Source organism: Dipteris shenzhenensis, chromosome 9, assembly GCF_047967505.1.
Source record: "Dipteris shenzhenensis isolate YYH24624 ecotype China chromosome 9, Dip_SZ_1.0, whole genome shotgun sequence".
NCBI lineage: Eukaryota > Viridiplantae > Streptophyta > Polypodiopsida > Gleicheniales > Dipteridaceae > Dipteris > Dipteris shenzhenensis.
In genome coordinates, this window is record NC_141604.1 from 41,579,511 (window position 1) to 41,606,697 (window position 27,187).

General features: G+C 43.6%; 1 protein-coding gene across 3 annotated transcripts in view; it reads left to right on the plus strand.

Moving 5' to 3' along the window:
• Positions 1-5,180: 5,180 nt before the first annotated feature.
• The window catches only part of LOC147898645 (G1/S-specific cyclin-E protein), a 48,559-nt gene continuing 26,552 nt past the window's right edge, over positions 5,181-27,187 (plus strand). For all 3 annotated transcript variants that reach the window (XM_087379512.1, XM_087379513.1, XM_087379511.1), the window contains exons 1-6: positions 5,181-6,175; positions 23,019-23,163; positions 23,275-23,577; positions 23,689-24,847; positions 25,775-26,025; positions 26,143-26,216. In XM_087379512.1, coding sequence (XP_087235638.1) covers positions 6,108-6,175; positions 23,019-23,163; positions 23,275-23,577; positions 23,689-24,847; positions 25,775-26,025; positions 26,143-26,216 — 2,000 coding nt within the window. In that variant the 5' untranslated portion in view covers positions 5,181-6,107. The remainder of the gene's footprint in view (positions 6,176-23,018; positions 23,164-23,274; positions 23,578-23,688; positions 24,848-25,774; positions 26,026-26,142; positions 26,217-27,187) is intronic.

Sequence of the window (27,187 nt, forward strand, 5' to 3'; positions counted from 1 at the left end):
AAGAATGGCACCTCCTCTATCCTAAGCAAGCCCCCTGCTCATAATAGCTAGAACCACTCAACTACATTGTACCCCTCTAAGAGGTTAGCCCTCCCACAACCATAGGTGCCATCTCGTCTCAATCAGCTTATGAGACAAAGGAGATGGAATAGTCTACTTGTTTCCCAAGCATCCCACTACCCTAGCCCTCTACCACCCTAGCACATCCATAGCCTTGTCCGCCTCTAGGTCATCTACCAACTCTAGTTGAAGAAGGCCCCCAATCTAGATCCTATAGCATCTGCAATTTGAAAGAGCCAAAGAGCTGCTGCAAAATCTAAACCCTAAGGGGTACTCCTATCTCAAAGAAATGTCCATAATAGTGGGATAGGTTTACTACCATGCTTAATCTGTCCCACCAAGATTTTGGGATCACTGCCTTGATCTTCTCCCCATCTTGATGCCTACTCCTCTCAAATGCGAAAGTGTGTGCGTGCATGCCTCAATCTCTACGAGAAGGCAACACCAAGCTCCAAAGGAACTTGTTGGTCCATCCAATGTGTGTCCTCTTCTTGAGAATCAATTCTTGTGCTGATACCTGACCTCTGAATGCCTAATAAAAAGATACTTCTCAAACTCCTTTGGGCAAGAAAGGCTCTGGGTGGCCTATAGCCTCTAGAGCAAATTCTTCAAATTAAAGCAATGAATGATACATTGCTAATGCAATCATTCTCATAGGAAAGCCTCTAGTGTTGAAACCTCCTCAAGAAGGCTTCCTTCAACTCACCCCATATGGTGAAGTGCTCATTTGGATATTGAACAAACCATTCAATGGTTTTTTCTACAAACATGGTGGGAAAGAATGTCACGTACTCTTCCTCCATATTGACTTGCAATACTACCATCATTTACAAAAAACTTTCTGCATGGGATCAGGGATTCTCATCCTGTGTAGTTTTATAAATTATCCTTATCTTTGGTCCCCTCATTGCTTTTGCATCTCTTTGTGGACTATGTAGTAGATTTTCAAACATATTCATTTTGGTTGGGCCTCTCTTTGGTCAATGTCATATCTAATCTTGACTTGCTTTGTTTGCCCACTTCCCTCTTTAGTTTGAGTCTCCCTTTTGTTCACTATCCCCACTAACTTGAGCTTCTATTCCTACTATCCACTCATCTCAGATATTGCTACTATTGATATCTTTTTTAGTGATGAGCTCTTGCATTTGTTGTTTTTGACATTCACTCTAAGTCGATTCACACCGTTCCCATCACTTCAATACGTTATCAACATACACCACTTCATTCCCCAGCAGGATCATCAAATGTGATCACTATACCATGGTCAACGTGCGAATTCATTCATTTTCCGAGCATGCTATTGAATTTCCTTTTGTTCCAGGTATTTGGGGTAGATTACCATTTCTAGAAGGCCAAGTAAAGTTTGAGTCAATTGGAATGAGTGCTATGCATGTTGCAAAGCATGGACGCGAAGCATAGAAAGAAAGGTAAGTGAACCCATTTCTTAAACAAGTGGAAAAGAGAGAAGACAATGGAAAGTACTCCAAAGGCGAATGATATAGCTTTTATTTATTAGCCCTTGGCAAAAATGGAAGTACAACAAGCTCTTCCACCAAACACTATGCGCTCACTAGCATTAGCAACAAGAACTACCCTATCTATGTCTCATCCACTCACTTATTACAATTCCCTTTGACAGGGTGTGGTGGGTATCACTTGCCTACATTTTACGTTCTTCCGCACCTACCCATTAGAAGGGTAGGTGTGCTAAAGGTGAATGCCAAAATGATCTAGCAGATGCAACCCCCCACCATTCAGCTTCGTGCGTTCGAGCAATGGTCATCTATGTATAGCGAAGATGATGTTGACTTGGGTGAATGGATTGCCCCTTGATTCACCCGACCTTGCCTTCATTTTTCTCCTTGTTGTTGGCATCCTTTGCTACTTAGCCTTGTCTTCAGTCCTCCATTCGGCCTCACCTTTTGCATTGATGCTCTATCTTTTTTGTTCAAGTGGTTCAATGGGTTCCACAAACAATTGTCACAGCTTGAATTACTTTTAGGGATGGGACCCCATTTTCTCACATAACATGAGTAGCAAACATTTGGATTTCATTCGGCAGAAAACACAATTCAAAGAAGTTTTTTTAAACTAATTTCCAACAAATACAAATTTATATATATATATAAAACAAAACCAGCCATCTTGTATGCAATTGAATGCTAACTTTTAATGTGGTATTATGGGGGATGCATATAGTAACTTTGAAGAGTCGTATCTATCTTTTCGTAATGTTCTTCAAGATCAAGGTGGGACCATGTGGGGATGGGTACTAGGGCATGGAGGGTTGGCAATTTATTTGATGCTTGATCATGAGACTTGCCATATAAGCATATAAAAATAGGAAAGTTGTTATGATGTGGAATATCTAATAAACATTGCATTCATTTTTGGTACTATTGTTTATTCGTTCTAATCCATGTAAAGTATATAAGGCATTATGAGTACGTGTCAACATATAGCATGTTATTCAAAAGCAATTGAACGAGTCCACATAGAGTTTGACCAATCATAACTTGCTTTAGAAGAGCAAGGATAATGAAGGGCATGTGAGGATCACCATCTTGGTAAATATAATATGGGGTGGAAAGGACATGGGTATAGAGGCTTATCCAATAGTCTTGTCCTAGGTTTGCTTGCCTTTTAAGGGGCAAAGCTCCATATCTACATGAAATTATATTAGGTTTTATATTTGGGCAATGCTTCATTTTTTACCAATATGAGGTAGGCTAAGAAGGATAATCTTAAAAAATTCACCTTAAAAAATGCCTCCCCCTTCCTTCCCCCCCCCTCCCCCCCCCCCTTCTCTCTCTCTCTCTCTCTCTCTCTCTCTCAGACACACACACACACACACGCTCGCGTGCATGCATGCACGTACACACACACATCCGTGCGCACATGCACATGCATGTGCATGTGAACCTCCCCTCCCACACACGCACATGCGCATGCACATATGTGCACACACTCGTGTCAATGCATGCAAAGAGGGTCATGCATGCATCTGCATGGATGCATGCATGCGTGGGAGTGCACACGCATGTATGAACGCACAAAGGCTTTTCTCTTTTACTTTTTTTTGGAATGCACATCCTATCCATTGAAGTTTTGCAACATTACAAGATATGTAAGAAAGTCTTTGAGGAGCACATATCTTTTCTCTACATATAGACCAAAGTAGTCATCCCCAATGGTACTTATATATTTTTGAAGCATCCTTTAGTTACTTTGGAACATCCAATGTGGTCCTTCAATTTGACATTGTGTTACAATAGTCCAAAATAAGATGTTAGCAATTCGAACTATGTTTAACTGTGATGAACTTTGGATTTGATTGACATTGTCCCATATTATTATAACAATGGTGAGAATTTTAGTTTATGGTGAGTTTCAGACTCTAAGAGCAAAGTTTTAAGTTTGGACTTTTCATTAAATGAGCTCTCAATTTGTAACTTATGGCTATAATGTCACTTTTTCAAGATGTAAATTTTATACAAACTAATATTGCACCTTTACAAGAGAGTCTATCACTCGCATGGAGGAACTCTTAATTCATGGCAAAAGGAATGGCTTTAGAGGCTTAGCACCAAGAAACATGTTTTACTTTCTAAGAGGAGACATCACGTACAACTATCACCAAACAATGTTGTCTTGTGGAGTGTAGGAGGCTAACATCGAAGGAAGATAAGATCCAGTGAGGGTCATGGAGCAATGACACCATATGAATTCTGTACAATTTATCCCTTATTTCTTGAATATTGGTGATGTGTACTCCTTTTCCGTTTGATGGATTGAGGGTGCAAGGAGAGGCGAGGACAATTCCAAAGTGAAAGAGAAGCTTCCCAGCGAGGGCCATTTGTGAAGCATGTGATTGGCAAAATAAAAATACTAGGGGATGTGCAAGCACATTCATGCCACTTGGTAGAACCTTCAAAGCTAGTTACTATGTGGACTATTGTCGGTTGAACTAAGTGGTGGAGGAGGAGGTTGCATCAGGGATGACTTTATTACCTCCATTGGCCTTGTCTTGCTAGAGGATGTAAACTCCTATTTTAAAAGGACATTGATTCCTATCATAAAAGGACGTTGACTCTTATTGAAGCCCATCTAACTCCATACGGTGGGCCATTGTCATTTGCCACAAGGACATGCTTCAGTAGGGGAGGTGACTCCAGCGTGGTTGTGATGTAAGGATTGGCCTTGAGGAAGGTTCTTTCTCCCAAGTGATAGGGTAAGTAGTGTGATCGTTGTGAGAGATTTCCTTATAAAGCCTTATGACCTTTCTTTTTTGTGGGTTGCCCTTGATGGGGGGGTGTGAACTTCTTATGGCTATGTTAAAGGCTTGCTATGTCAGAAAGTAAAGCTATAGGGATCGATTCAAGCATGTCTTGTGCATGCGTTTTGTCAAATTTTGTATAATTGATTGTCGATGTAAATGCGAATGTGATGAAAGGGTTGAGGAGCACTATATCGGGGTCAAATGTGCAATCGTGGCCTTTGTCACCACTAAGATGGAGCTTTGCATTAGCCTCATGATCGAGTAATGACAAAGGGGGGACTAGTGGTCTCTCATGAACTAGTTGGGTATGCCAAACAGCTCAAGTATAACGATCATGAACCATTCAGACTGTGCAAAGTACCAATTGTTGGGTTTGTTTGGATGGGCGAGAGAGATGAAATCTGCGTTGGCATGGGATTGAGAGGACCTAGAGTTAGGTAACCAAACATCTGCACTTGCCCAAGCGAGGGTATGGGCGTCCTCTAAGGTGGCATCCATGTGGCAAGGCACGATTCATAGTGTAGCACTCACTGCCCGTGCTCATTGTGGCCACCCAACCTCGGACAAGAGGATCGGTACTTGCGCCATCCGATCACACGCAGGCGTTTTGAGGACGCGATAGTGTGATGTGGTCTGCTCGGTGTGGGTGGGCACTGGGCGGCAAGCGACCGCCCTCATGGGGGGCAAAGAGGGGGTGTACACGTGGAGGGAAGGGGAGGGAACCACGTGGAGGAGCCACGTAAGCATGTTGACCCCTTGGTGCTGCTTCTGCTGCTGCTTCGTCGTCGTCTTCCAAATCTTAGGATTGTGTACTGAAAATATTTTGAAGAGGATTGTTGGGTGGCGCATTTTTGCAAGCACCTCATGAGCTTTGTCTTTGTGTGTGTCTCTCTGTCCCTGTCTTTCACACTCACAGCTTCCATTTTCATGGCTTCCATGGAAGCTTGCACCACAATCTTCCTCTCTCCATCCCTTCCGCCCAGCCTTCCATCGCAATCCTCTCCATCCCACCCACCATTTCTCTAGATTTCATTGCTTCCTTCCAGATTTCCCACTCATCTTTCCCACAATTCTCCTCTGTGCATTGCATCCCCGCACCGCTTCGCCAGAATTTTGCGCATCCCCTCGAAGTGCTTTCCTCGGTGATCGCCGTGGATGGAAGAAAGCAGAGCTTCCTGCCGACTGAAGGCGTAACGACAGACTTCCTGCAGACGAATGTCCAGTCCTCCGAGTCACTCGAGCGCGCGCATTCCTACCGGATCGGTGAAATTTCCTCACACGAATTTGGAGCAGTTTTGTCTTTCTCCGCACCGCATAGCTTGGGGAAGAAGCTCTGTTTTTTAGCTGCGCCGTGTGCAAAGTAGTTTTCATCCTTTGGAAGCAATCCAAAGAAATATTTCTATTTTTCGTGAAGACCACCTCCGGCTCTCTTGCTTTCACCGCAACGCATAGCAGGGCAGCTTCGCCCCATTCTTTCGCTTACAGATCGCTGCGACAGCTGTGTTGGTGGCAGGTTTTTCAAGCTGCAACTAGTTCCGTTTGTGTTGCGTGAGTTGGTTCGCTTGTATTTGCTCGTGATTATCGTTGTCAACTCCAATGCGACCTCCTAGAGATATATATTTAAGGACTTCAAAGTGATGGACTGCAATGGGATTGTCGCCTGACCGGGTAAAGGAAGATTTTATGGTAACCTTGTGCACAAAAGCGTCTCTTCTGGTTCTTCCAGCTGCTCCAGGTCCTCCTGGGCACGGACATAGTTTTTGGCTGGATGGCGTGCAATGACGAAACCACGTTCGGCGAGGCTCGGCTCTATCCACTTACGACGCTTCAGATCGGGTAAACGCTCACTTCGGTTCAATCTCGAAAGGCTTTGTACATTCCTGTTTTCCGGTCTATTTGAATTTTTGCTTTCGTTCGTTTTGTAAAAGCGACGCTTTCCTGCTCTGTTTGGAATCCATGCTTATCTTTGTGGTTCTCTTCGTCTGCTTTTTCTCCGTTTCATGCAAGATTTTGCCTTTGTGAACTGTATCGCAAAGAAATAAAACATTTTGGAAGCGGGCCATATTTAATGCGTGCTTCTCAAAGTCATTCGTTAAGTCATAACTTTTCACCGTCTGTTTACCGAAACACTCGAGGACATACTGCATGGTTTTGCTTGTCCGAACCATTAATTACTGTAGCGGAGTCGCTTTTCATGAGCTGAAGTTTAGGCTATACGATCTGTGACTTTGTTCCATCCATTTAGATGGTGGGAGCAATGTCCAGTGTTGGAATGGTCACCTCCCCATTTGTCAGCCCCCATATGAGGAGAGCGTGGGGGAGGGAGACCTTGGGCAGGATGTGCCCCAAGAAAGAGAGCTCAGAGGAGGGTACCTGGCTGATCTGCAGGAGCATAAGGCGGAGCAGAGGACAACAGTAGGGACCCAAGAGAAGAGGCCATGAGCTCACGGATGACGTCAGCAAAGGGGAGCCTAGCAGCAGCCCAGAAGGGCCTGGCTAGGGCCCTTATATAGAGCTGGTTGGGCTGACCCAACCAGGTCGGTTGGGCCAGCCAACCAGGTCTGTCCAGTCGGCCCAGTTGGGGCTGGCTGGTCGGTACATTTGAAAGGGCCTTGAGCCCTATAAAAGGAGAGGCCTGAGGACTCATTTGCTATCCAGCATAGCCAGCAGTTCCAGGGTAGAAAGGAGCAGCACGGAGCCTACTCTCTGGGCCTATCTACAGGAGGTGAGAGAATGCAACAAGTGCTGCAGACTTAGCCAGGAAGAGGCTGGACCTTGGCTGTCTTCTAGGGCAGCAAGGTGCTGAGAGATCATCTTCTGGAGCAGCCATTCACAAGCAGGTTGGAGCAGTGGGACAGTTATCTTGGAGCCTACATTTAGGAGGACCAAGGGGATCTGTGTGCTGCAGACAAAGCTTGGCAGGGGCTACCCACCTAGGCTGATTCATAGGCAGTAAGGTGGAGAAGAACACACTGGACGGAAAGTCTACAGACGCTTGAGGTGGAGCACGCAGGCTCGAGTCTAGAGATAGCCAGCAGATAGGAGAAGGACCTTGTGGTTAGATCAGAGGACCACACCATTGGTGGGACTCTGGATCTATCTCTTTTGTATTGTGTCCATAGTTTTGGATGGAAATATATAATTTTGGTGGTTTCTCTATCTAGCTGGTTCATTGTCTATTGATGAGTCTGCTTATTTATATTATGCACATTAAGCTAAGAAGTTTGTGATTCCACGTCCCACACACACACTGTGTGAGCTCCTGGGCATTACTATAAGTCTTCCGCTGTGTGTACCCTCTGTTGTGTCTAAAGCTCTTTGAAGCTTTAACACCAGTCAAACAAACGAAAGCAGAGAAATTAGTATTCAGAACATTCTCTCAACGAGTTACACCCCTTGATTTAAGAAAGAAAAGGTGTAGATGCTCAAGATGTATGTCAGTTAAACGTTCTTCTATTTGTCCCTAATTATAGGGTACTTTGTATTCCCCATGTGCGTTATGTTGTGCTTTATTCTCAGCAAACTTATACCCTTTTCATAGATAGGAGATTTTACGTATACCGCTTGAATGCATGCAATGTAGTCGATTCTGATATAGTGAACCCACTGAGCAACAAACTTTCATAATAATGTTCTATCTAGATAGCATTATGTGCCTCTTGGGTTATGGAATTGGTGCCATGATTCATCATGTACATACTTTCTTTTTAAGCATAGTAGCTTCATTTCCCACCAGTGAGACCATTGGTGCTCATTTAATGCATTGCTCTTGCATGTTCATCTATAAAGTCAAATGTTGAGTAGTTGATGCTTTGCTATGCTTCCCTTTTACTTATTGTATTTGGGTTTATGCAACCATTGATCTCTCTTCAACTCTTCTTCATAAGTTTAGTGAAGTTAGGAGGTTCATAGATGATTTATTTGATATAGACATTCCAAATTTAAAAGATTTTATGTAGAGTGATCATATTAGAATGGCCACATCTGACAAACTTAGAGAAATTATAAATATTCTTAGGTTTGTCTAGATTTATAGAAAATTTATTCAAGATTATGTTAAAATAGTTGTTCCAATGACGAGAAAAGGGAAGTACCTTTGTTTGGGATGAAAATAGTTGCAGTCTCTGTCTTAAAGGCAGTGGATCCCAATGGACATTCATGGTTGAAACAAATACTAGTGATTTGCATTGTTAGTGACAATAGATTTTTTTCAAATCATATGTCCCATTTGCATAGGCCTTCAAGATCACATAAGGCCCTTCCCACCTCACAAAAACTTCTTATCAAGTAGGTGATCAAGTCAACTATCATACTTTAGATTCTTGCCTTTGCTCATCCGAATTTTCAGAATAAATAGTCTAGGTGCACAAGCCTTTGCCACATTTGTGTCATGCTCCATTGCCATCCTCAAAGTAGGGAAGATAGTATTTATTCCATATACCAAATGGAATGGGGTCTAGCCTCTGGCCATCTTATGTGTAATACGATTGGCCCATAAAGCAGTAGGCAACCATTTCTCCCATTCATTTCTACTCTTCTCAATCAGTTTTGCAATGAAATAGCATAGTGTTCCATTCCTTTTTTCCACCAATCATTACATTGTGCATAATCTGATGCAAAAAACCTGTGCTTAACTGAAAGACTGGACAGTGAGATCTATAAAATCTCTCCACTGGATCCGGACCATGATCCGTTGCTATCTCAAGAGGGCATCTAAACGGTGTGCAAATGTTCTCTACCAACAAGCTGGCCGGTGTTTTAGTCCTACAATTTAGCACCGCTTCAGCTTCAGCCCACCAGGTAACATAATTGGTAGCTATGATATAGAATTTCCGATGATGGGAGCGTGTTAGAAGTCCCACAAAATCCAGCCCCTACTTTTCAAAAGGGCTGAGTGGAAGAATAGAGTGTAGTGGGCCCCTTTTTCACTTTATTCTCTGAAAAGCTTGGCAGGTATGGCAAGCGGTACATCGTTCTTGAATACCTCTATGCATATTTAGGCTAAAAGTATCCTGCCACCAAAACTTTCCTTGCTGTACTCTTGTGGGAAACATGGCCTTCACAGATACCTTCATGGTAGGCTTCCATCAATCTGTCTTCTGCCTTCCAAATCACTCACCTCAGCATCATATCTTTTCACATTTTGTATAATGTATCCCCGAATAGCCTATGAGGTTTTGCCTCAAATAACTTTTCGTGTTCCTGCTTAGTCATATATTTAGGAGGTTTCCCCTCTTGTAGTAACTGTATATATCCTGTAAATCCTTCAACCCTGATTCTAAAACCATTATACATTTACTTTTTCTCTGGCCCGGGCATGATGTCTTCTAGTAATGTGCAGAAATGAGCTTATTTCCAACTGTTTGCACAACTGTTTTGTTTCCTCTTGTAAATGCTTGTGTGTTTTTTGCGCACCTGCCAAGTTCCTTGCATATGGCATATTACCATCACAGAATCCCCACAAGTACAAGGCTACCAAACTCCCATTCTTGATTGCGTCACGCCATGTATCAAAGACAAATACTCAGCTTTATTGTTTGAGGTTATTGGGTTTATTTCTCTCCCCTCCACTGCAATTTCTCATCCATCAGCTTCATGAGCACATTCCTATGCTTCCCCTTCTCTTGTTCGTTTGAAATAGTCCGTCGACATATAATGTATGCACTAGCTCACTCTCTTTTTGGTCTTGCTGTGTGGACTGTTTGCAGCCTGTTTTCCTTCTCTTCAACCTGATTTTCCACATCCTCCATAATCTCATTCCCTATGAGCATGCCTTCCAAAGTAGCATGTGTAGGTTCTCATTGGCACAAGAGAACTGAGATTCCTTTAATCTGCCACTTAGCAAATCTACCCCAGGATTATATTTTTTTAGATCACTGAATTTGCCAAAACGACAAAGGGCTTAGGCAACCATTGTGATCTGAAGTCGCTGCTTCTCGTATCCACTAGACGACGACTAGCATAATATACAGGCTGCACAGTGCATATACCCTCTCTTTCCTCTTTGTAATGAAATAGCTGCTATGGCATCCTTAGATACACTGATATATTGGCCCACATAGTTACCAGGGAACGATGTTTCGACATCCGGAACGTTTGGAACGCCGTTCCAAGAAGCAAGCCGGATCCGGAACAGCTCCCTCCCCCCCCCCCCCCCCCTTTTTTTGTTTTTTGTTTTTTCTCTTTGAAAGTTTCAAATGGGTAATTTAGACCTTATATAGAAAGTTTAAATCTGTAAAATGTAAGTTTCTTTCATTTTTTAACATAGTTTTATGTCATATGATGACGTGTTGTGCATGACGTGGCCCCCTTCCCGGAACATTGCTGTTCTGACACCCGAATTTCCGGAACGTTCCGTTCTGTGGTAACTATGATATTGGGGAGACGATAGCTAGCATTACAACTTGGTGTATTGGGGTTGCCCATTGCATCCTAGTAACAGCTAGACAACAAACTTGCCACCTTCAGCTACCTTAGCAAGTGTCTAGCTAGATACTATTTACATATCTTGATGTCAATTAGGGAGCAAAGGCAAGGAGGATCCAAGAGAGCCTCAACACTGTGTTGTAAGCATCTTTTATTTCTTCACAAATTGAGGAATCCTTTGGTTGTATAATCGCTGTTAGAGCTTGCTCCAGGCTTAGTGAGCTAGAATCCTTAGATGTCGGTGTTAGAAATCAACCAATAGAGGGTATGCATAGCGGAAGTCTGATAGAATAGCCCAGGAGGTTACACAGTGTGTGTGGGGAGTGGAATCACAAACTTCTTAAACTTATGTGCTTCAAATAGATGTGCAGACTCATCAATAGACAATGATCCAGCCAGATATAGAAGCTACCAAAAGAAGAGGTTTACCGGAATTCGAGCGACTGCGTTCAAGCGAGGCGACGGTTTGAGAGCGGAATTTCATAAATTTTGACATTCTAGTGTGATGTTTTATGTTCAAAAATCAGCATGCATTGCTTACTTTTACGGTTGTTGTCCTACCCATGATATTGTGAGCAATCAATTGTCTTATAGACAAACAACAATTTTTGAAAATGTTTGGCAATGTTTTTCAAGCATCAACGAAGGAGGGGCGGAAGAAAGGGGTCAAAGTATGTGTTTTTCTTGTGCAATTTCCATTTTCAAGGAATAAAAATAATGGGAGGAGGAGCCTCCCTAGAGGCCGCGATATCACGGCCTCTTGGGAAGCTCCTCTTGCCAATTTTATTTGGGCTATAACTTGGTCAATCGGACTCCAAATATGGTCATGTTTGTAGTCAAAAAGATTGGGATGATATGAATGAATACATTTATCATGTTAAAGTGTCAAAATTCTAGATCTTTTGAAAGTTTATACTTATCTTTGTTTCATGAGAGCCGGACCTTATCAAACTCTATATTTAATTATGACCATGGATTTTTCTCATATAGAGTTTGGGTCCTTGGTTTCCTCTCTACGTCCCTGAGGTGTATATATGGTCAAGAACATATGAAGGTGATCCATATTTAGTTACCATCATCATGGTCATAAGGTGATCAATAATTTATTAGTTTCATAGTTCAAACATTTTATTCATGTGATCATTTTGTGTATAAAATGGATCAAATCATGTCGGTAGCAAATAAATTGATGAGCTACAAATAGTTTGTGAGAGATTTTCCTAGGAGGAGCTTCTATATCATCGGTGGGACTATTGTTGCCATGTATGTAACTCCATAAAATAAAGAAACCCCTTCAACTCACGTGCTACCTTACATAATTTTGAGTGATTTCTTCGAGGTGTAGACATTGCAGCATTTTCCCTTTTGTATCTATTGAATGATTGCTAACTTGCATGTACTTATTATTTATCTAATAATAGGTTTTCTCTTTGTATGTTGCCAAGAATTTTTCCTTTGGTATTCACTCGGTATTCATTGAATGATTGCTGACTTGCATGGATTTATGAGTTATCCAATAGTAAGTTTAATCTTTGTAAGTTGCCAAGAATCATACAAAAAATAATTAAAAACAATCTGTAATAGTGTCATGTAGATTCAACCATTTTAAGTAAAAATTTATTGCTCCTACAAGCTTAGACAAAGTTCCTCATACACATCGCTCGAACTTTGGGCTTGCTCGATGTTTTGACTTATCCCCAAAAGAATATATTTCCGTCCAAAACTATGGACACAATACAAAGAGAGATAGATCCAAAGTCCCACCAGAGCGTGGTCCTTTGATCTTACCACCGTGTACTTCTACTATCTGCCGGACTTGAGCCCGCGTGCTCCACCTCGAGCGTATGTAGACTGTCCGTCCTTTGACCTCAGCTCCTTGCTGCCCTAGAAGACAGCCAAGGTCCCAGCCCTTTGTGAGCTCAGGCTGCAGCTCTTCTTGAACTCCTCTGCCTCCTGGATGTAGGCCTGAGGGAGTATGCACTGCTGCTCCTGCTGCTCCCAAGTCTGCTGGCTGCTGGATGTGTTATGAGGCTCCTAGCCTCTCCTTTTATAGGCCCCAAGGCCTGGCCAAAATAGCCGACTGGAGCAGGCCTCCTGGCTGACTGAGTCTGTCCCAAAACCGCCCCCACCAAGCCCTATTTATTGGGCTGTGAGCAGGTCTTCTTGGGCTGTGTGCCCTGTTCCTTTAAGTGGGGGTCCAGCCGCCCTTTGTGGTGTGTGCCAGCTCCCCCCACTCCCCCCCTATGCATGGGGCTGTGGGCTGGCCTATGTGGCCGACTTTCTGCAGCCTCCTCCTGCCCTATATAAGGGCTACAGAACAGGCCCAAAACCTGCTCCACATATGTGCCTATCCAGCGTGCACATCCCGCCATGTGTCCAGCTCTGCCCTGGATCTGATCCAGCCCTGCAGGCCATGCTCCAGCCTCCGTACAGGTCTGTACACCTGGCTGATGTCATCATCAGTTCAGCGCCTCTGCTCTTGGGTCCCTGCTGCTGCGCTCTGCTATGCCTTATGCTCCTGCAGATCCTACCTAACAGCCAGGTACCCTTGTTTTTTCTTCTCTCTTTTATGGGCATTTGCTGCCCTAGGTCTCCCTTCCCCACGCTCTCCTCATTTGGGGGCTTACAGATGGGGAGGTGTCCTTTCCAACAGTAGGCCGCAAACAACAGGTCTTGTCCTTTTGTTAGTATAGCTGAAGATTGTTGATTATTGTATGGGATTTTACAACCATAATTTAAGGGGTTCTTCTGTCACATGCACCAGGATCAAGCCCAGGTAGCAGTGATAAGTGGCTGCCTTGTCAGCAAATTGCAGCACCCCACGTAGCATTTTTGTAATGTGTTGGGGCCTCCACCAAGCAAGGAACTATTGGGCTGGGAAAGGTGCCTTTTTATAGGCTGCCTTTGCCGCTCCCACTCGGCTGACCCCAAATAGTCACTGATTCACTTTCACATAAGTAATTTTTTTTGTTAATTGACATCCTTGTACCCCTATAATATCTAACAAGAGTGTTGAAATATAATTTCTTTAAGAAACATCGCCCACAATCACTCTCAATGTAATAATATTTCGCCAGCGAAACTGCCTTGGAAGACCTACTCAAAGGAATTGTGCCGGCAAAACTATCTTAGATAGCTTGTTTCAATGAATTTTTTTGGAGAAACCCTTTCGTGAAGATAGATTGAGAGATGGTTTTCAATGTTACATCCTATTAAGTAAAAGTTGTAACTAGGAGAATTATCATAAATAAATCTACTCTACGTATGGGTTTCTTCAAAAGCCATCCCGTTATGTTATTCACCATCCCCAAATATTTATGGAAGAATTTATGTAAAAACTAGTGCCGACCTGGCAATAAGTTGGCTAGTGAGGGCTAGTTAGATGGGGTTCTGAGTGAATTGCATTCCTATAACGCTTTGCATATTTCTAAGAGAAACTATGTTTCCTTTCGATCCATTTTTGCCATATTTTTACATAGTTGGAAGCTTTTTTTTGCCCTTTCGCTCAAACGCTTTGCTCGAAAATTGGCCATCCCCTACCTAGCCTCAGTGGCTTTGTCATCATACTAGTAGTTCACAGAGTATCACCAGCAATTCTATGGGTGGATCCTTCTGCATTGGGGTTGGTGCATGTCAGCAATTGGTAGCCATTTTCAGGCCATTAGCCTTCCAGAGTGCAGTGCCTCCGCATTAGTAGCGCAACCCATCCTGAGCAGTTCACGAGGACAGCTTGCAATTCATATTTCAAGGAGCCTATCAAAGTGCCATACCACTTGTTGATCAGGAGTTCACAGTAGTAGTGTGATGGGATGAATTGCCATAGCAGTTCGACGTCCAGTCTTCGTGGCACTACCGATTCTCATGAGTTTTTATTGAGTGGTTGTGTTATCATCGTAGCGCATTTGTTTCTCAATTGTTTAGAGCAATACCAACTTAGTCGCAGTGCCAGACTGTTATTTCTCAGTTTTTTGGGAGGACAGTCAAGCTTTGAGCAACGGTTGGTGGTCATCGTGATCACATTCGCGTGGCAGATTCACTCAGTCCCTCAGTAGCTGAAACCGGCCTTCAATAAATTAAAGGGAAGTAAAACTAACAAGTAACCAGTCAATATTGTTACATTAACAATTTAGCAAAAGTATTACCAGCAGATTGGGAGCTAGAGTGTCCTTGCACGAAGACAAAGTCACAAACCTTGGTGCCCCTTTTGGTATTTCTTTAATTAAGTGAGAGGCCATGAAATCCAGGCTACATAAAGGATACACTCCTTACAACAACTAGGGCATTCCACATCCCAATGAGCAACCACATACCCTGCATAGCTCTTATTGTTCATCGCTCTCCTACTCCTGGTAGTAGGTCTCCATCCATAGTCCAAGAAGCTTGCACACAGCGCAGAACTGTCACTAGTAACCACACTTGGCCATACAGCTCCCCATAGCTGTTACTAGTGCCCAATTAGTTCTCCATTTGCTCAAAGTAGAGAAAGAAAGCATACGAAAGATTTCTCCACTGTCCACGACTGTCATGACGAATAGTCTCTCACCCTATGGGTCGCACATATCGTGATACAATCACCTGTTTCCCAAAAGAGATCTAGCATCACAATACAACAAACACTATGGCAGTCACACATCTACTCTCGGGGTTCCAAGGATACTTCCCATTCCAAGCATGGATTCCCAACCCCTGCCTACTCAGCAATGAGGCTCTACCAAAGATGTGCCGTCTGCCTACTAGCAACCACTGCCTGCATGTGACCCATCTCCTGGAGAACCAGAAGCATATTTCCACACGAAACATGTTACTAGCCAAAGCCAGCCAATACACAATGAATTCAATCCCACTTGCATTTCAATGCATCTTCCACTCTCGGTAGGCATCAGCATTCCAAACATTAGCCTTGCTGGGCCCTGCTCCAACACCCCAGTGACAACAGGCATCCACATCAGTGTGCTAACACCTGCATAAGAACCAAAGAGCCTTTACTAGCAGCCCAAACAAGGCCACACGCTCCTCAGACAATCACACGTGTGCACTGACTCACTGGAATACCCAAACAATGGGTTGAAGCATCACTGAACTGCCCACGGTGATCAGAAGCATGAACAACCTCTGCAAGCATTCATTGTGAATCATCCTGCCAAGCAAGTCTCTCCAGAAACACAGCCCAATGCTCACGGGCAATCACTAGAAAGGCATAAGTGCACCCTTTTACCAACCAAGAGCTCAACCAATCTCATTCACGAGCTGTTTGCACACCTTCATGGACTCGGTACTCGCCTGTCAAGCTAAAAGGCACTTCCACCCAGCCACTTTGGCAATAGCCCATATTCAAGGCAAATGGGAGGCTGTCGTACAGCCCATACAACCCTAAGCCAACACCTCATAGCCCCTGGCCATCAAGCAGCCTGTCTTTACATGTATAATATAGGATTATGCTTTTATGACTCTCTTTTGCATGCATGTCTTATACTAACACATTCATGCATGCGTGTAGGACTTGTTAATTCGTACGGGCACAAGCCCGTTTAGCAGCAAGGAAACTCCTGCGTATAGCCCGTACTTAATACGTACAGCTCATAACTACTTGGCTGATTCAAATCGTACGGCACCAACAGGCACATATGCATTAAGTGCTCACGTACGGACTGTCCGTACTGTAGCAAGAGTATCCAACAGCCTTGTACCTTCCGTACAGTTCGTCACAACTAGTCTATATGGTGACCGTACCTTGAATTAAAGAAGCCATCGATGCCTTTTTTCCTCCACGCGAGTTCGTGCTCCTTTTTTCCAAGGTCCCATCTACCATTGCACGTGGGCCAGTCCCCTACGTTGTTCCAAGGCCTTCTTTTCTTTTTCTAGGCTGCATGGGCATGCCACGTGGCAGCCCATGCCCCAAGGGCTTTAATTTGCCCCAGGCCGTCTAATTGGTTAATACCAATGACCAACTTAAGGTACATTTTCCCCTTGCCCCTTCTACGGGGACCATACCAATGACAAACCTGTAAATTCTAAGGTTCTTTGGGCCCCTCTTGGCCCTATTTTCCCCCAAAGCAATAATTGCTAGGAGTTCTAGTGCGTTGAGTTTGCACAATCACAAAGCAAAATGACATTCACTCAAAATCTTCATCCCTACATATATCTATACTCAATACATCCTCTGGCCACATATCCTCAGGGAGCCATACAACCTCTGCCCATTCCTCATCACTCACATGTATCACTAGAGTCCAATAATTTCCATGAACCGTTGAAAGCAAAAACTCAACGTAGAAACCTTCAAATGAAAGGTCACGTATCCTCGGCCCAAGCTCAAGTAATATAATCATTTTCCACTTTGACTACAACAGTAGAAATATCTAAGGCCAGGATTCCTGTGGGATCAGTATAGTGTGTGTAGCTTATAGATAGAGCAATATCCGAGCAATATCCGAGCAACCGGAGCATGTATCCACAACACCATGACTCCAAACAGACTCTTACTGTCAGATTGAGAGAAGACTCTCACAAACATCTAAAAAATGCACAACATAAAGACTATCTATATATGCATGATTGCCATTGTCCTCCCCCCGAATCTATGCTCATGTATCCCAATGACAAGACCACACTTGAACAGTGATCTTCAAGTAGCCAATTGCCTTGTGTACCCCAAATTGTCACCCTGCAAGTGAACCCACTTCAATAGCTATATAAGCACTTAATGGATTTGCTCCTTTGGACTGCATGGACAGCCATCTCCTGCCTATAGTCTCTGTTGCCACAACAGGGTCTCCTCCATGAACAACTATGAACACCGGGTTCCTAATTAGCCAAGCATACACTATGACTTTCAAAACATTACATGGAATTATTCACAACCATAGTCTCTTTGTTGAAAACCCGCCATTTCGTCTTCTCTCCTAGCCAAGTCTCTGAGGCAAGCACTCGACACCCGCAACCAAGGCCTCTTTCCTCTCATCCTATGCAATTGACAACCAGCTAGCCCATGAGCACACTCCCATGAGCACACTGCAGCACCTGTTTTGCAAGAGACCTTTAATATTCCTGCCACCGATCACTATCCTCCACGTAACCCCAATGTGCTAGTACATGCTGCTCAGCTATACAAGCATGATATCAGCTTCACGAGCTTCTCTTCTCTCACGGAGCACCTGGAGCCCATCTACTATGGTGGAAGCCAGTGTAGAGTGAAGAAAAAGAGAATCTGGATATATAATCTCTTTTCAACTCATTGCTGGACATGAATGTCACAACAGAAGGAAGGGGTTGCTAGAGATGTGTGGATAAAATTGTAAATAAGGTTTTCACTTGTTGCATGCTGGTGGGTAGGCACATAGTCTTGCACACAGTCAAGTTGTTTTGATTTTGGGCTTTGTGAGCACCCTTCTATCAGAATGATCTTCACTAATGTAAAAACTCTTGAGTTTATGAACGGTTTTTTTTGCAGGGTCTCAGTGGGAAATGATGATGTGCAGTGTGGGTGCACGAGACATTCTAGAGCATGGTATCCAGTGTGTGACGGTGTATTTGTGTGGGATGACAAAGGTCTTTCATGGTTGTCCTGAGCTATATGTGCATGAGAGCATGAGTATTTTTTTTGTCGTGCGTGTCTTGTAAATCCACTGTGTTGGGATCGTCTTCATCATATGTGGATAGTCAGTGGGCAATTAGATACTAAGTGTTTGTGGCATGCATTAGTGTGCACAAAGTCTATGGTTTGGGCATTAAAGCTTTTTGGAAATACTTTGAGAGTGGTAAAAAAGCAAGCATGAGGTGGGTAATCAAGTATGACATGGATTATAGAAGAAGTACATGCCCATGCAAACCTAGCTACGTGATGTAGGGAAGATACTTTTGGAGGACGAATTATAGAAGAAGTACATGCCCATGCAAACCTGGCTACGTGATGTAGGGAAGATACTTTTGGAGGACGAGCTGGCAGGTACGTGGAGAAGGCAGTTGTGGCGATGGATCCTGCTGGAAGGTCGACAGAGGTTGGTGTGGGAGCAGATAGAATGGGTGATGGTCGCTATTATTTGGAAGGGAGAGGAATGATGGCTCGGGTGGAGAGTTGATGGACAGAGGTGTGGCGTCGTTACCATAGGGGCTGAGTGCTTTGAGAGTAGGAGAAAATAGGAGATTGTGAGCTTTGAGTGCCCCGTGAGCAAGGGAGGAGCCGTGATGCTAGTTGTGCTTACGTGATAGGCAACAGGGCTGTAGCTTGGAGAGAGCTTCTTGTTTCGGGTATGGCGTCTCTAATATGCAGGCTTGGAGTACATGGGCTCCAGGTGCTCCATGAGAGAAGAGAGGCTCCTGAAGCTGAGGCTGGTTATCATGCTTGTGTAGCTGAGCAGCATGTATTGGGGTTACGTGGAGGATAGTGATCGGTGGCAAGAATATTAAAGGTCTCTTGCAAAACAGGTGCTGCAGCGTGCTCATGGGCTAGCTGGTCGTCAATTGCACATGATGAGAGGAGAGAGGCCTTGGCTGCGGGTGTCAAGTGCTTGCCTCAGAGACTTGGCTGGGAGAGAAGATGGAATGGCGGGTTTTCAACAAAGAGACTATGGCTGTGAATAATTCCATGTAATGTTTTGGAAGTCATAGTGTATGCTTGGCTGATTGCAGGAACCCGGTGTTCATAGTTGTTCATGGAGGAGACCTTGTTGTGGCAATAGAGACTATAGGCAGGAGGCTATCCATGCAGTCTAAAGGAGCAAATCCATTAAGTGCGTGTATAGCTATTGAAGTGCATTCACTTGCAAGGTGACAATTTGGGGTACACAAGGCAATTGGCTACTTGAAGATCAATAAACGGGGACTGTTGAAGTGTGGTCTTGTCATTGGGATACATGAGAATGGATTCATGGGAGGACAATGGCAATCATGCATATATAAATAGTCTTCATGTTGTGCATTTTTGAGATGTGATTTTGTGTTCGTCAGAGTCTTCTCTCAATCTGATTGTAAGACTCTGTTTGGACTCCTGGTGTTGTGAATACATGCTCTGGTTGCTGGGATGTTGCTCTATCTATAAGCTACCCACACTATAGTGATCCCACTGGAGTCCTGGCCTTACATATCTCTACTGTTGTAATCAAAGTGGAAAATGATTATAAAGCTACCCACACTTTAGTGATCCCACTGGAGTCCTGGCCTTACATATCTCTACTGTTGTAATCAAAGTGGAAAATGATTATATCACTTGAGCTTGGGCCGGGGATACGTGGCCTTTCATTTGAGAAATTCTATGTTGAGTTTTTGCTTTCGTGGTTCATGGAAATTATTAGACTCTAGTGATACATGTGAGTGATGAGGAATGGGCAGAGGTTGTATGGCTCCCTGATGATATGTGCCCGCCCAGAGGATATATTGAGCGTAGATGTGTGTAGGGATGAAGATTTTGAGTGAATGTCATTTTGCTTTGTGATTGTGCTGTCCAGTAGCTTTTATAGTGGATGAGGGTGGCTGTAAAGGCGGGGTAGGCTCTATCTTTTTTGTTCATCCAACGTTAGATGCGATGTGCCTCAGATGAGGTTAGGTGTCCCAGGGCCTGCTCGCGTGTGAGGTGAGCTCTTATCTTCTTACACTCATCATCGTACCAGAGGTTTTGAGGCATCTTCCCAGCAGGGGCATGTGTGGATCGAGTTGTAGGGAAAGATATGATGGCAGCCTCGTGTACTTGCTGAAGCCAGAGTGGCTGAAACCTGAGCAAGGTCTACCTCCGCTCCGTATAGGGTCGGAAGCTCTCGAGCTAAGTGACTCACCTAAGCTGGATCGAGAGTCCGGTCAAAGTGAACATGGGTCCGAGTGGGCGCATGGAGGACTCTTTGTGACTGGCCTCATAGTGGAAATACAGAATGTAAGGTATGAGTGATCAGCCCCGAGTGGGAGAGGGGTACTATAAAGTCGTGAATCTGAGATGCGAAGGCAAGGGAGCCCATCATGTAGTCCACTGTGCTTGTCCCCCCCTCCATGTGGGAAACAAGCGAGTCCATCGGATGATGGCCATCTCTAAAGGCCGTTGTATATGATCAGATCATATACTGCTCCCATAGCAAGTAGGTGCCGCCCATATCCTGTCACGTGTGGAGCATCTGTTGAGTGTCTCACTATCCCGAGCTCAGCTGCATCTAACTCTAGTACTATGAGGGAATCGGATGCAAAGTCAAGTAGTCCCACCTGGTTGTCCCTTGTGCGTGCATTGAAGTCACCAATGAGGAGGGTGTCAACCTGTCTAGAGAACTCTGTGATATCATCATGTATACTCTCATACGGGCTGTCGCCTTGTGTGGCAACCTCATGTGCATAGGATGATGTATCCGGAGGAAAGTAGCTCACCGCAATGAAGATCGGTCGTGCCTTTGGTATCTGAACTCTAATCCACATGTGCCATGCAGGTTCCTCTTTCCTAACCACATGTGCCGTGCAGGTCCCCATGGCTTGCATTTTGTCATTGAGGATATTCTTTTCCGCTTCCCATATTTCTTTCTCCTTCTCCCATTCATCTTTCTTGCTTTTCTCCTTCTTCCATTCCTCTTGCATACGCCCTCCTTGTTTCTTGATTTCATTCAATGTTTTGGCAATGTGTGCTTTTTCTGCCAACAATGTCACATTGGTGGTCTCGAGGCTATCTACTTTCTCAATGAAAGCAATACAAATTTTACTGAGGTGAGTCAAGACCTCGGAAGTATTCTTGGGTGGTGAATCTGCCATGTAGACAGTCATTGCACTTTCGAGAGCTTTTACATAGCTCCCTGTCGTCATGATCCAACAGAGCGTTTGCTGTTCACTGTTTATTTCATATTCAACTAAGGAAAAGATAGCATCCCAAATGTCCTCTTCTCTGGCAATTTTGAAAAGCAGATTTTACTGATTTTTCTGCTCTTTTTTGCAGGTCCTTCTTGGTTGGATTGTGTGGGTTTGTCCACCACCTAAGGGCTGCCCATAGCAACTTTGAGCTGCCAAGAAAACAGTCAGGAGCAGCAACTCATGGGAGGGGGGGACTGGAAGCCCTGGCACAGGTTACTGCAGCTCACGAGGAGTTCATGGGGCCTAGGAGCCCCGGATTCGATCGCACAAGGAGCTCATGGGGGGCATAGGGCCCTGGCACAGTTTGCGAGCAGCCCGGGGGCCTTGGGGCCCTGGTTGCAGATCATGGGGGACCTTGGGGCCCTGCTTGCAGTTCGCAGGGGGCCTTGGGGCCCTGGTACAGGTTTGTTGGAGGCACATACGCTGGCGAAGATCAGGCTGGAGTGGCTGATGGGTGGTGGAGGTAGCTGAGGGGTAGCTGAGGGGTGGTGGGGGTAGCTAAAGGGTGGCTGAAGGCTGTTGCGGGTGGCTGGGGGGGGGACGAGAGAGAGAGAGAGAATTATATTAAAGTCCGCTTGAGACCCTATAGGATCTATGGGACTAAAAACCACTAGGAAAACGATAGTAGCTCTTTACATTTATTTTGATACCGAATTTTTGAAGATTCCGAAGTTTTTAGTATGTGCTCAGCCAACCGGTTGGCCATGTCTAAAATTTTACCGTGGTGTCCCAAAATTTCCTTCAGGTATGCAACCAGTGGCTTGGCTGGTTGGCTCATAAGGACTCTTAGGCTGAGGGCAAAAATCCAAAGCCCTATGAACCTAACATTTGAAATTCATCATGTTCATAAACCCAATGTGGTTGTCTAGCACATCTCTACAATATGTAGTGTAATAAGGAAGAAACTGATGAAGACTCTCAAGGAGGTGGGCTAGGGACTCTGGATCCCTTGGCGTCTCTAAAATATGTTTGAGAATGTCAACGAGCTGGGCTAGGCTATCTCTAGAACATGTTGAAAGATCTCCCACTGCTTTCCCTTTGCCCGCTCTACGGGTCTGACTTGGAGGCATTGTGAAGCAGTCTAGGGTTGTGGAGCTCTGTTTCCACCTCCTGCATGTCACATAGGGTAGAGAGTCTCAGCTCATGGTGAAGTGTGTAGACTCGACCTCTCATCTAGAAGAGACAGAGAGAGAGGTGGCTCTCATAAAGGTGTCTAAGGTACAAAGCCTGTTTAGCTCTGATTTCAAAAATGAAAGGAAAAAAGAAATTTAATGGTGTCTTGCTGTCTGCAAGCTTGTCTTCTTCGCTGCCATTAATCTATATCCAAAGACCTGGAAATCTTTTTCTTCTTGGATATATTGAGATTGTAGTAAGTTTTTCATGAGAAGGATCTCTCCAGAATGGTTGGTTAACAAACAAGCGTTCAATTTGTGAGATGCAGGGATATTCAGTCGTATATCTCAAGGCTTTTCTTGCATATTAGTTATCGAGAAAAGCAGCTTGTATTTTTTGTTGATAACAGACCATGGACGGCTGAACATCAGCGACCCAAGTCTGTGGAATTGTGGCAATTGATGGTGACCCAGGTCTGGTTTTTTCGAGGCATTTATTTGCATTGTATGCTGCATTGATGATTAAATTATGCTATTGGCATGCTTATTGAAGCACGTTCATGGCTATGGTGTTCGCTTTTACAGTCAAGAAAATCCCCATTTGCAAATCAGAAGCTGAAGTCTGCTGTGCGCAGAGTGGACTATGAAACTAAGCAAGAGCCTCATGTAAATACCATGGATCCATCTACTGTTGGGAAGAGGAGTTTAAGGAAAACGTTATTCCCAAAAGAGCAGAGTCAGGCAGTGAAGTTTTTTCGAGATCTTTTCAAGCACCAATTCAAGTCAGTAGTCAGTGTGCAAGAGCTGTCATATCTGCTTCATGGTTGTGTCACATTTGAACTAAACTGGGCAAATGTACGAGGAATAAACTACATAAATGAGCTGCAGGTATGTGTGCATCTTGTCCTTGCTGAGAAAGTCGTAAAGTCAAAAGAGTTTACTTTGGTAATTAAAGTTTTAACGTCTTCTGATCTTTTATTTCGTACTCATTTTTTACAGACAGATACCTGTGTTGCTCTTGAGGCTAAGTCAATGATGAAAAGGGAGTTCAGAAGTTTTTGTCAGGCTTTGGATTTTCATGGCATTAAGCGTGCAGAAATGAAAGATGATGATTTATTGCACAACTGTCAAGTGGAAGGCATACAAGCACCATCACATCATTGCAAAGCCGTGACAGGAAGGTGCTTTCCGTGCTTCTTTAATGAAGGTTCTGCTGAATGGGCCCAACGTTTTACTGAATTTACTACTATATCACCAGATATTAGTCAGTTAAAACAAAATTTAGGTCATGAAGACAATCTACTCAGTGATCCTCACTCAATTCAAGGTGTTGAAAGTCCTGGATCACCGATATCTGAAGACAGTGTGCCCATGGAAGATGCTGAGTGCCAGTTCTTAGATGAAGTTCAACATTTCCGTTACTCTGCTAGTACACCATACAATAATGATGCCTCTTGCAGCTCACCGTATGCAGATGGGGATGCCATGGTGGTGGATCACAATTCTTCACATCTTTCATATCATCTCTATAGAGATATACTACTGCTTTTCCGGTTTCGTGATCCAATCCTACCATTAGAATTAAGCAAAATTATTACTGCTGATCAAAGGCTGCTCAAAATGTTGGAATCAGGATTACCGTCGTGGGTTATATTTTTGCAGTCCTACCCTCTTGTTTGCAAGTTTTATAGGCCCTGGATGCGGCCCTTGGCTAAAACTATGTATGTCTTGGTATCTATTATCACTGTGATTATTGGATTTTATGATTTGTACAAAAACGTCCCAGTTTTAAAAGCTACTGCTGCACGAATTTGCGGTCCTCTGTTTCAGTGGATAGAGGCTTGGGAGATGGTTTCCAGGATCAAATATCTGGGAACTATGCTTTTTCTGCAAAATTGTGAGAAGGCTTTCCGGTGGTTGCTTATGATAGTAAAGACATCAAGACATCTGTCAGTCATGTTGATGAAGCCCATGATTGAACCTTTAAAAGAACTAGCAGAAACTATTTCGCCAATTTGGAACATATGTTCTGATGGAATACTGGGCCTTTCAAGTCTGCTTTGGATGGTAGTTTCTTCGGTTTTTGAGTATACAAACAGTGTTGTACAACTAGTTATATGGCCATTCATTTTGTTGCTGACTGCCGTATGGAGGCTAGGTGAGTTGTGGGTGTTTACATTTTTTTCATGTGCTATGAGCAAGTGTATTACAAACTATTCCATTGAGTGGTGTAATTTCATCCTGTATGTTTTATCTTGCCTTCAAAGGTTTGTCTTAGATGCTCTGCATATTTCTAAAGACTGAGATCTTGAGTCAGACCTCTCTTTTTTTTGTTGGGGTGGGGGGGTGGGGGATGGGGGGGGCAGACTTACTTGATGGCCTTGTGGATGTAGGTCATATCTCTAATGATATTTCACATCGGCCCTTTGTTTCTCTCAGTGCCATGAAATACTTTTTAAAATACTCATGAATTTATGGCAGTGTGAGAGTCTTTAAATTAGGAATGAGCATGCAGGCTGTGCATCAAAGTGTGTCTTCTGGTAAGGCATTGTTGCTACAGTAATCAAATAATATTCAGATGCTGTCAAACTGTGAATATTTGTGTTACCTTAGAAATTTCTTTTTCCTTCTAAGGAGATTTTTGTAAAGGCAGGGAGTATTCTGTGGATCTCTTAAGGAATATTGTAACTATGGGTAAACCTGTCAGTGTTTTTAAATTCTTGAAAAGCTCTTGAATCTGGCTTACGTTGTCTTTTCAGTGTGCGTGACAGGCAATTTATTATGTCATGAATATACTGATTTCCGTCCTGTCAATTGTGCCTTCTGACAACCTTGAGATTTTTCACCTATAGCCAGCACAATCTCTGTCCAGCGAATTGTCTCTTTCATATTTGTAACATTGGTTGAACATTTTACCTCTGGCAGCATGTGATACATTGGCATAGTGGTCTAATATGCTTTTGAGTCATGAAAGCTTTGCTATCCATTAGATTTTGTCCATAGTTGTTTAAGATTTATTTGGTTATGGCAGCATTGCTATTCATAAAGTCTTATGCTAACTTGATTATTGCGACAACTTTTGCAGCTACTTGGCTTTTGTACCCAGTTATTTCGGCATTTTGGGGTTTACTTGTGCTACCTCTTCGCTTGATCATGATCATAGTAAACCTTCTGGTGGCTTTAATGGGCAGCCTGTTTGAGGTCATCCAGGGTATATGGGGCTTTGTGGGCAGCAGTACTCAGTCGATTTCTGTGCCCGGGTCAGCGGTGACTTCTGTAACGTCCAAGTCATCAGCATCTATTTGGCGAATTTTATGGAATGATATTTTCTCTCAGGTATTGAACCAAGATCTGCATTTCAAAGTAATAATTGCTTGAGATTGTTGTATTGGTTATAGTTTGCAAGGATTGGGCTTACATATGTCACTGAAACATTGATTTTGTATTATGTAGGTTTTCCGTGCTATTAGGAGCATTGTAAATGGTTTGGTGGCATTTTTTACCACTTGTAATCGTCATCGGCTAAGGTATGACACAGATACTGCAAAATTGATTGAGGACTTGAATTCTTTCCTTTTGCTTTCCTTCTCAGGATGATTATGACACTGTGAAGTTTCAATCATTCTGTCTTTGTACCTAATGTTGAGGTTAAAGTGACGGTGGTGTGCATCATATCTGCTAACATCACCCCCACTAGCATGCCAAAGTCCTCAACTTGAAAATGTATATCACTTTGGAGCTAATGTCTTGCAATTGCAGACTGGCAAAAATGGTCCTGTCCTAATCATCCTTGCGATAGAAGCAGGGATCCAAGTATCCTCTGTAAACTTAACGTACTGTGAGCTAGTCCTTGACTTCTTTTGCAGCATATTCTTTGTCACACTCCAAAACCTCCACCAGATGCAGCAACCTGAAGCTGTCAGTCAAGATCTGGGTTAAATCCTATACAAATTCTGCAAAGACTCACGTGCGTTTGATACTTTTCACCTACCAGTGTGTGCAACGGTGATTACATCTGCATGACATAGCTCTCTTACCCGGAAAAATTAAAAATGTCAATTCACTATTTGCATATAGATCACATCGCCTCGAATTTTCCTTGATGTTTCTATTTTCCACAGCTTGCCACATGTTTCGAATAAATGCATTTGTCTTTTTATGCCCTCTAGGAATTCTAGTCTTTTCCTGCCCCTAGGTGTATTACTATTTATATATCCCTAAGCATGAATATGCACATTGGTCTATTGAACCACCTAGTCATCTCAAACCCCAACATTGGAGACCTTTACATTTGTACACATTTTCTGTCTCCCTAAGGATAAAGTGTCCCCTAATCTGTCCAAGGCATATTATATTCCAACTTGCACGTAACATGCCTTCCCTCTTTAGGCATGGGCGTCCTTGATGATAAATTCTAGGACTTCTCTCTATATCTGATAAACGGATTCCTAGATAGTCTTGGGTAAAACAAGTCCATGCCATGCAACCAGCATCGTAG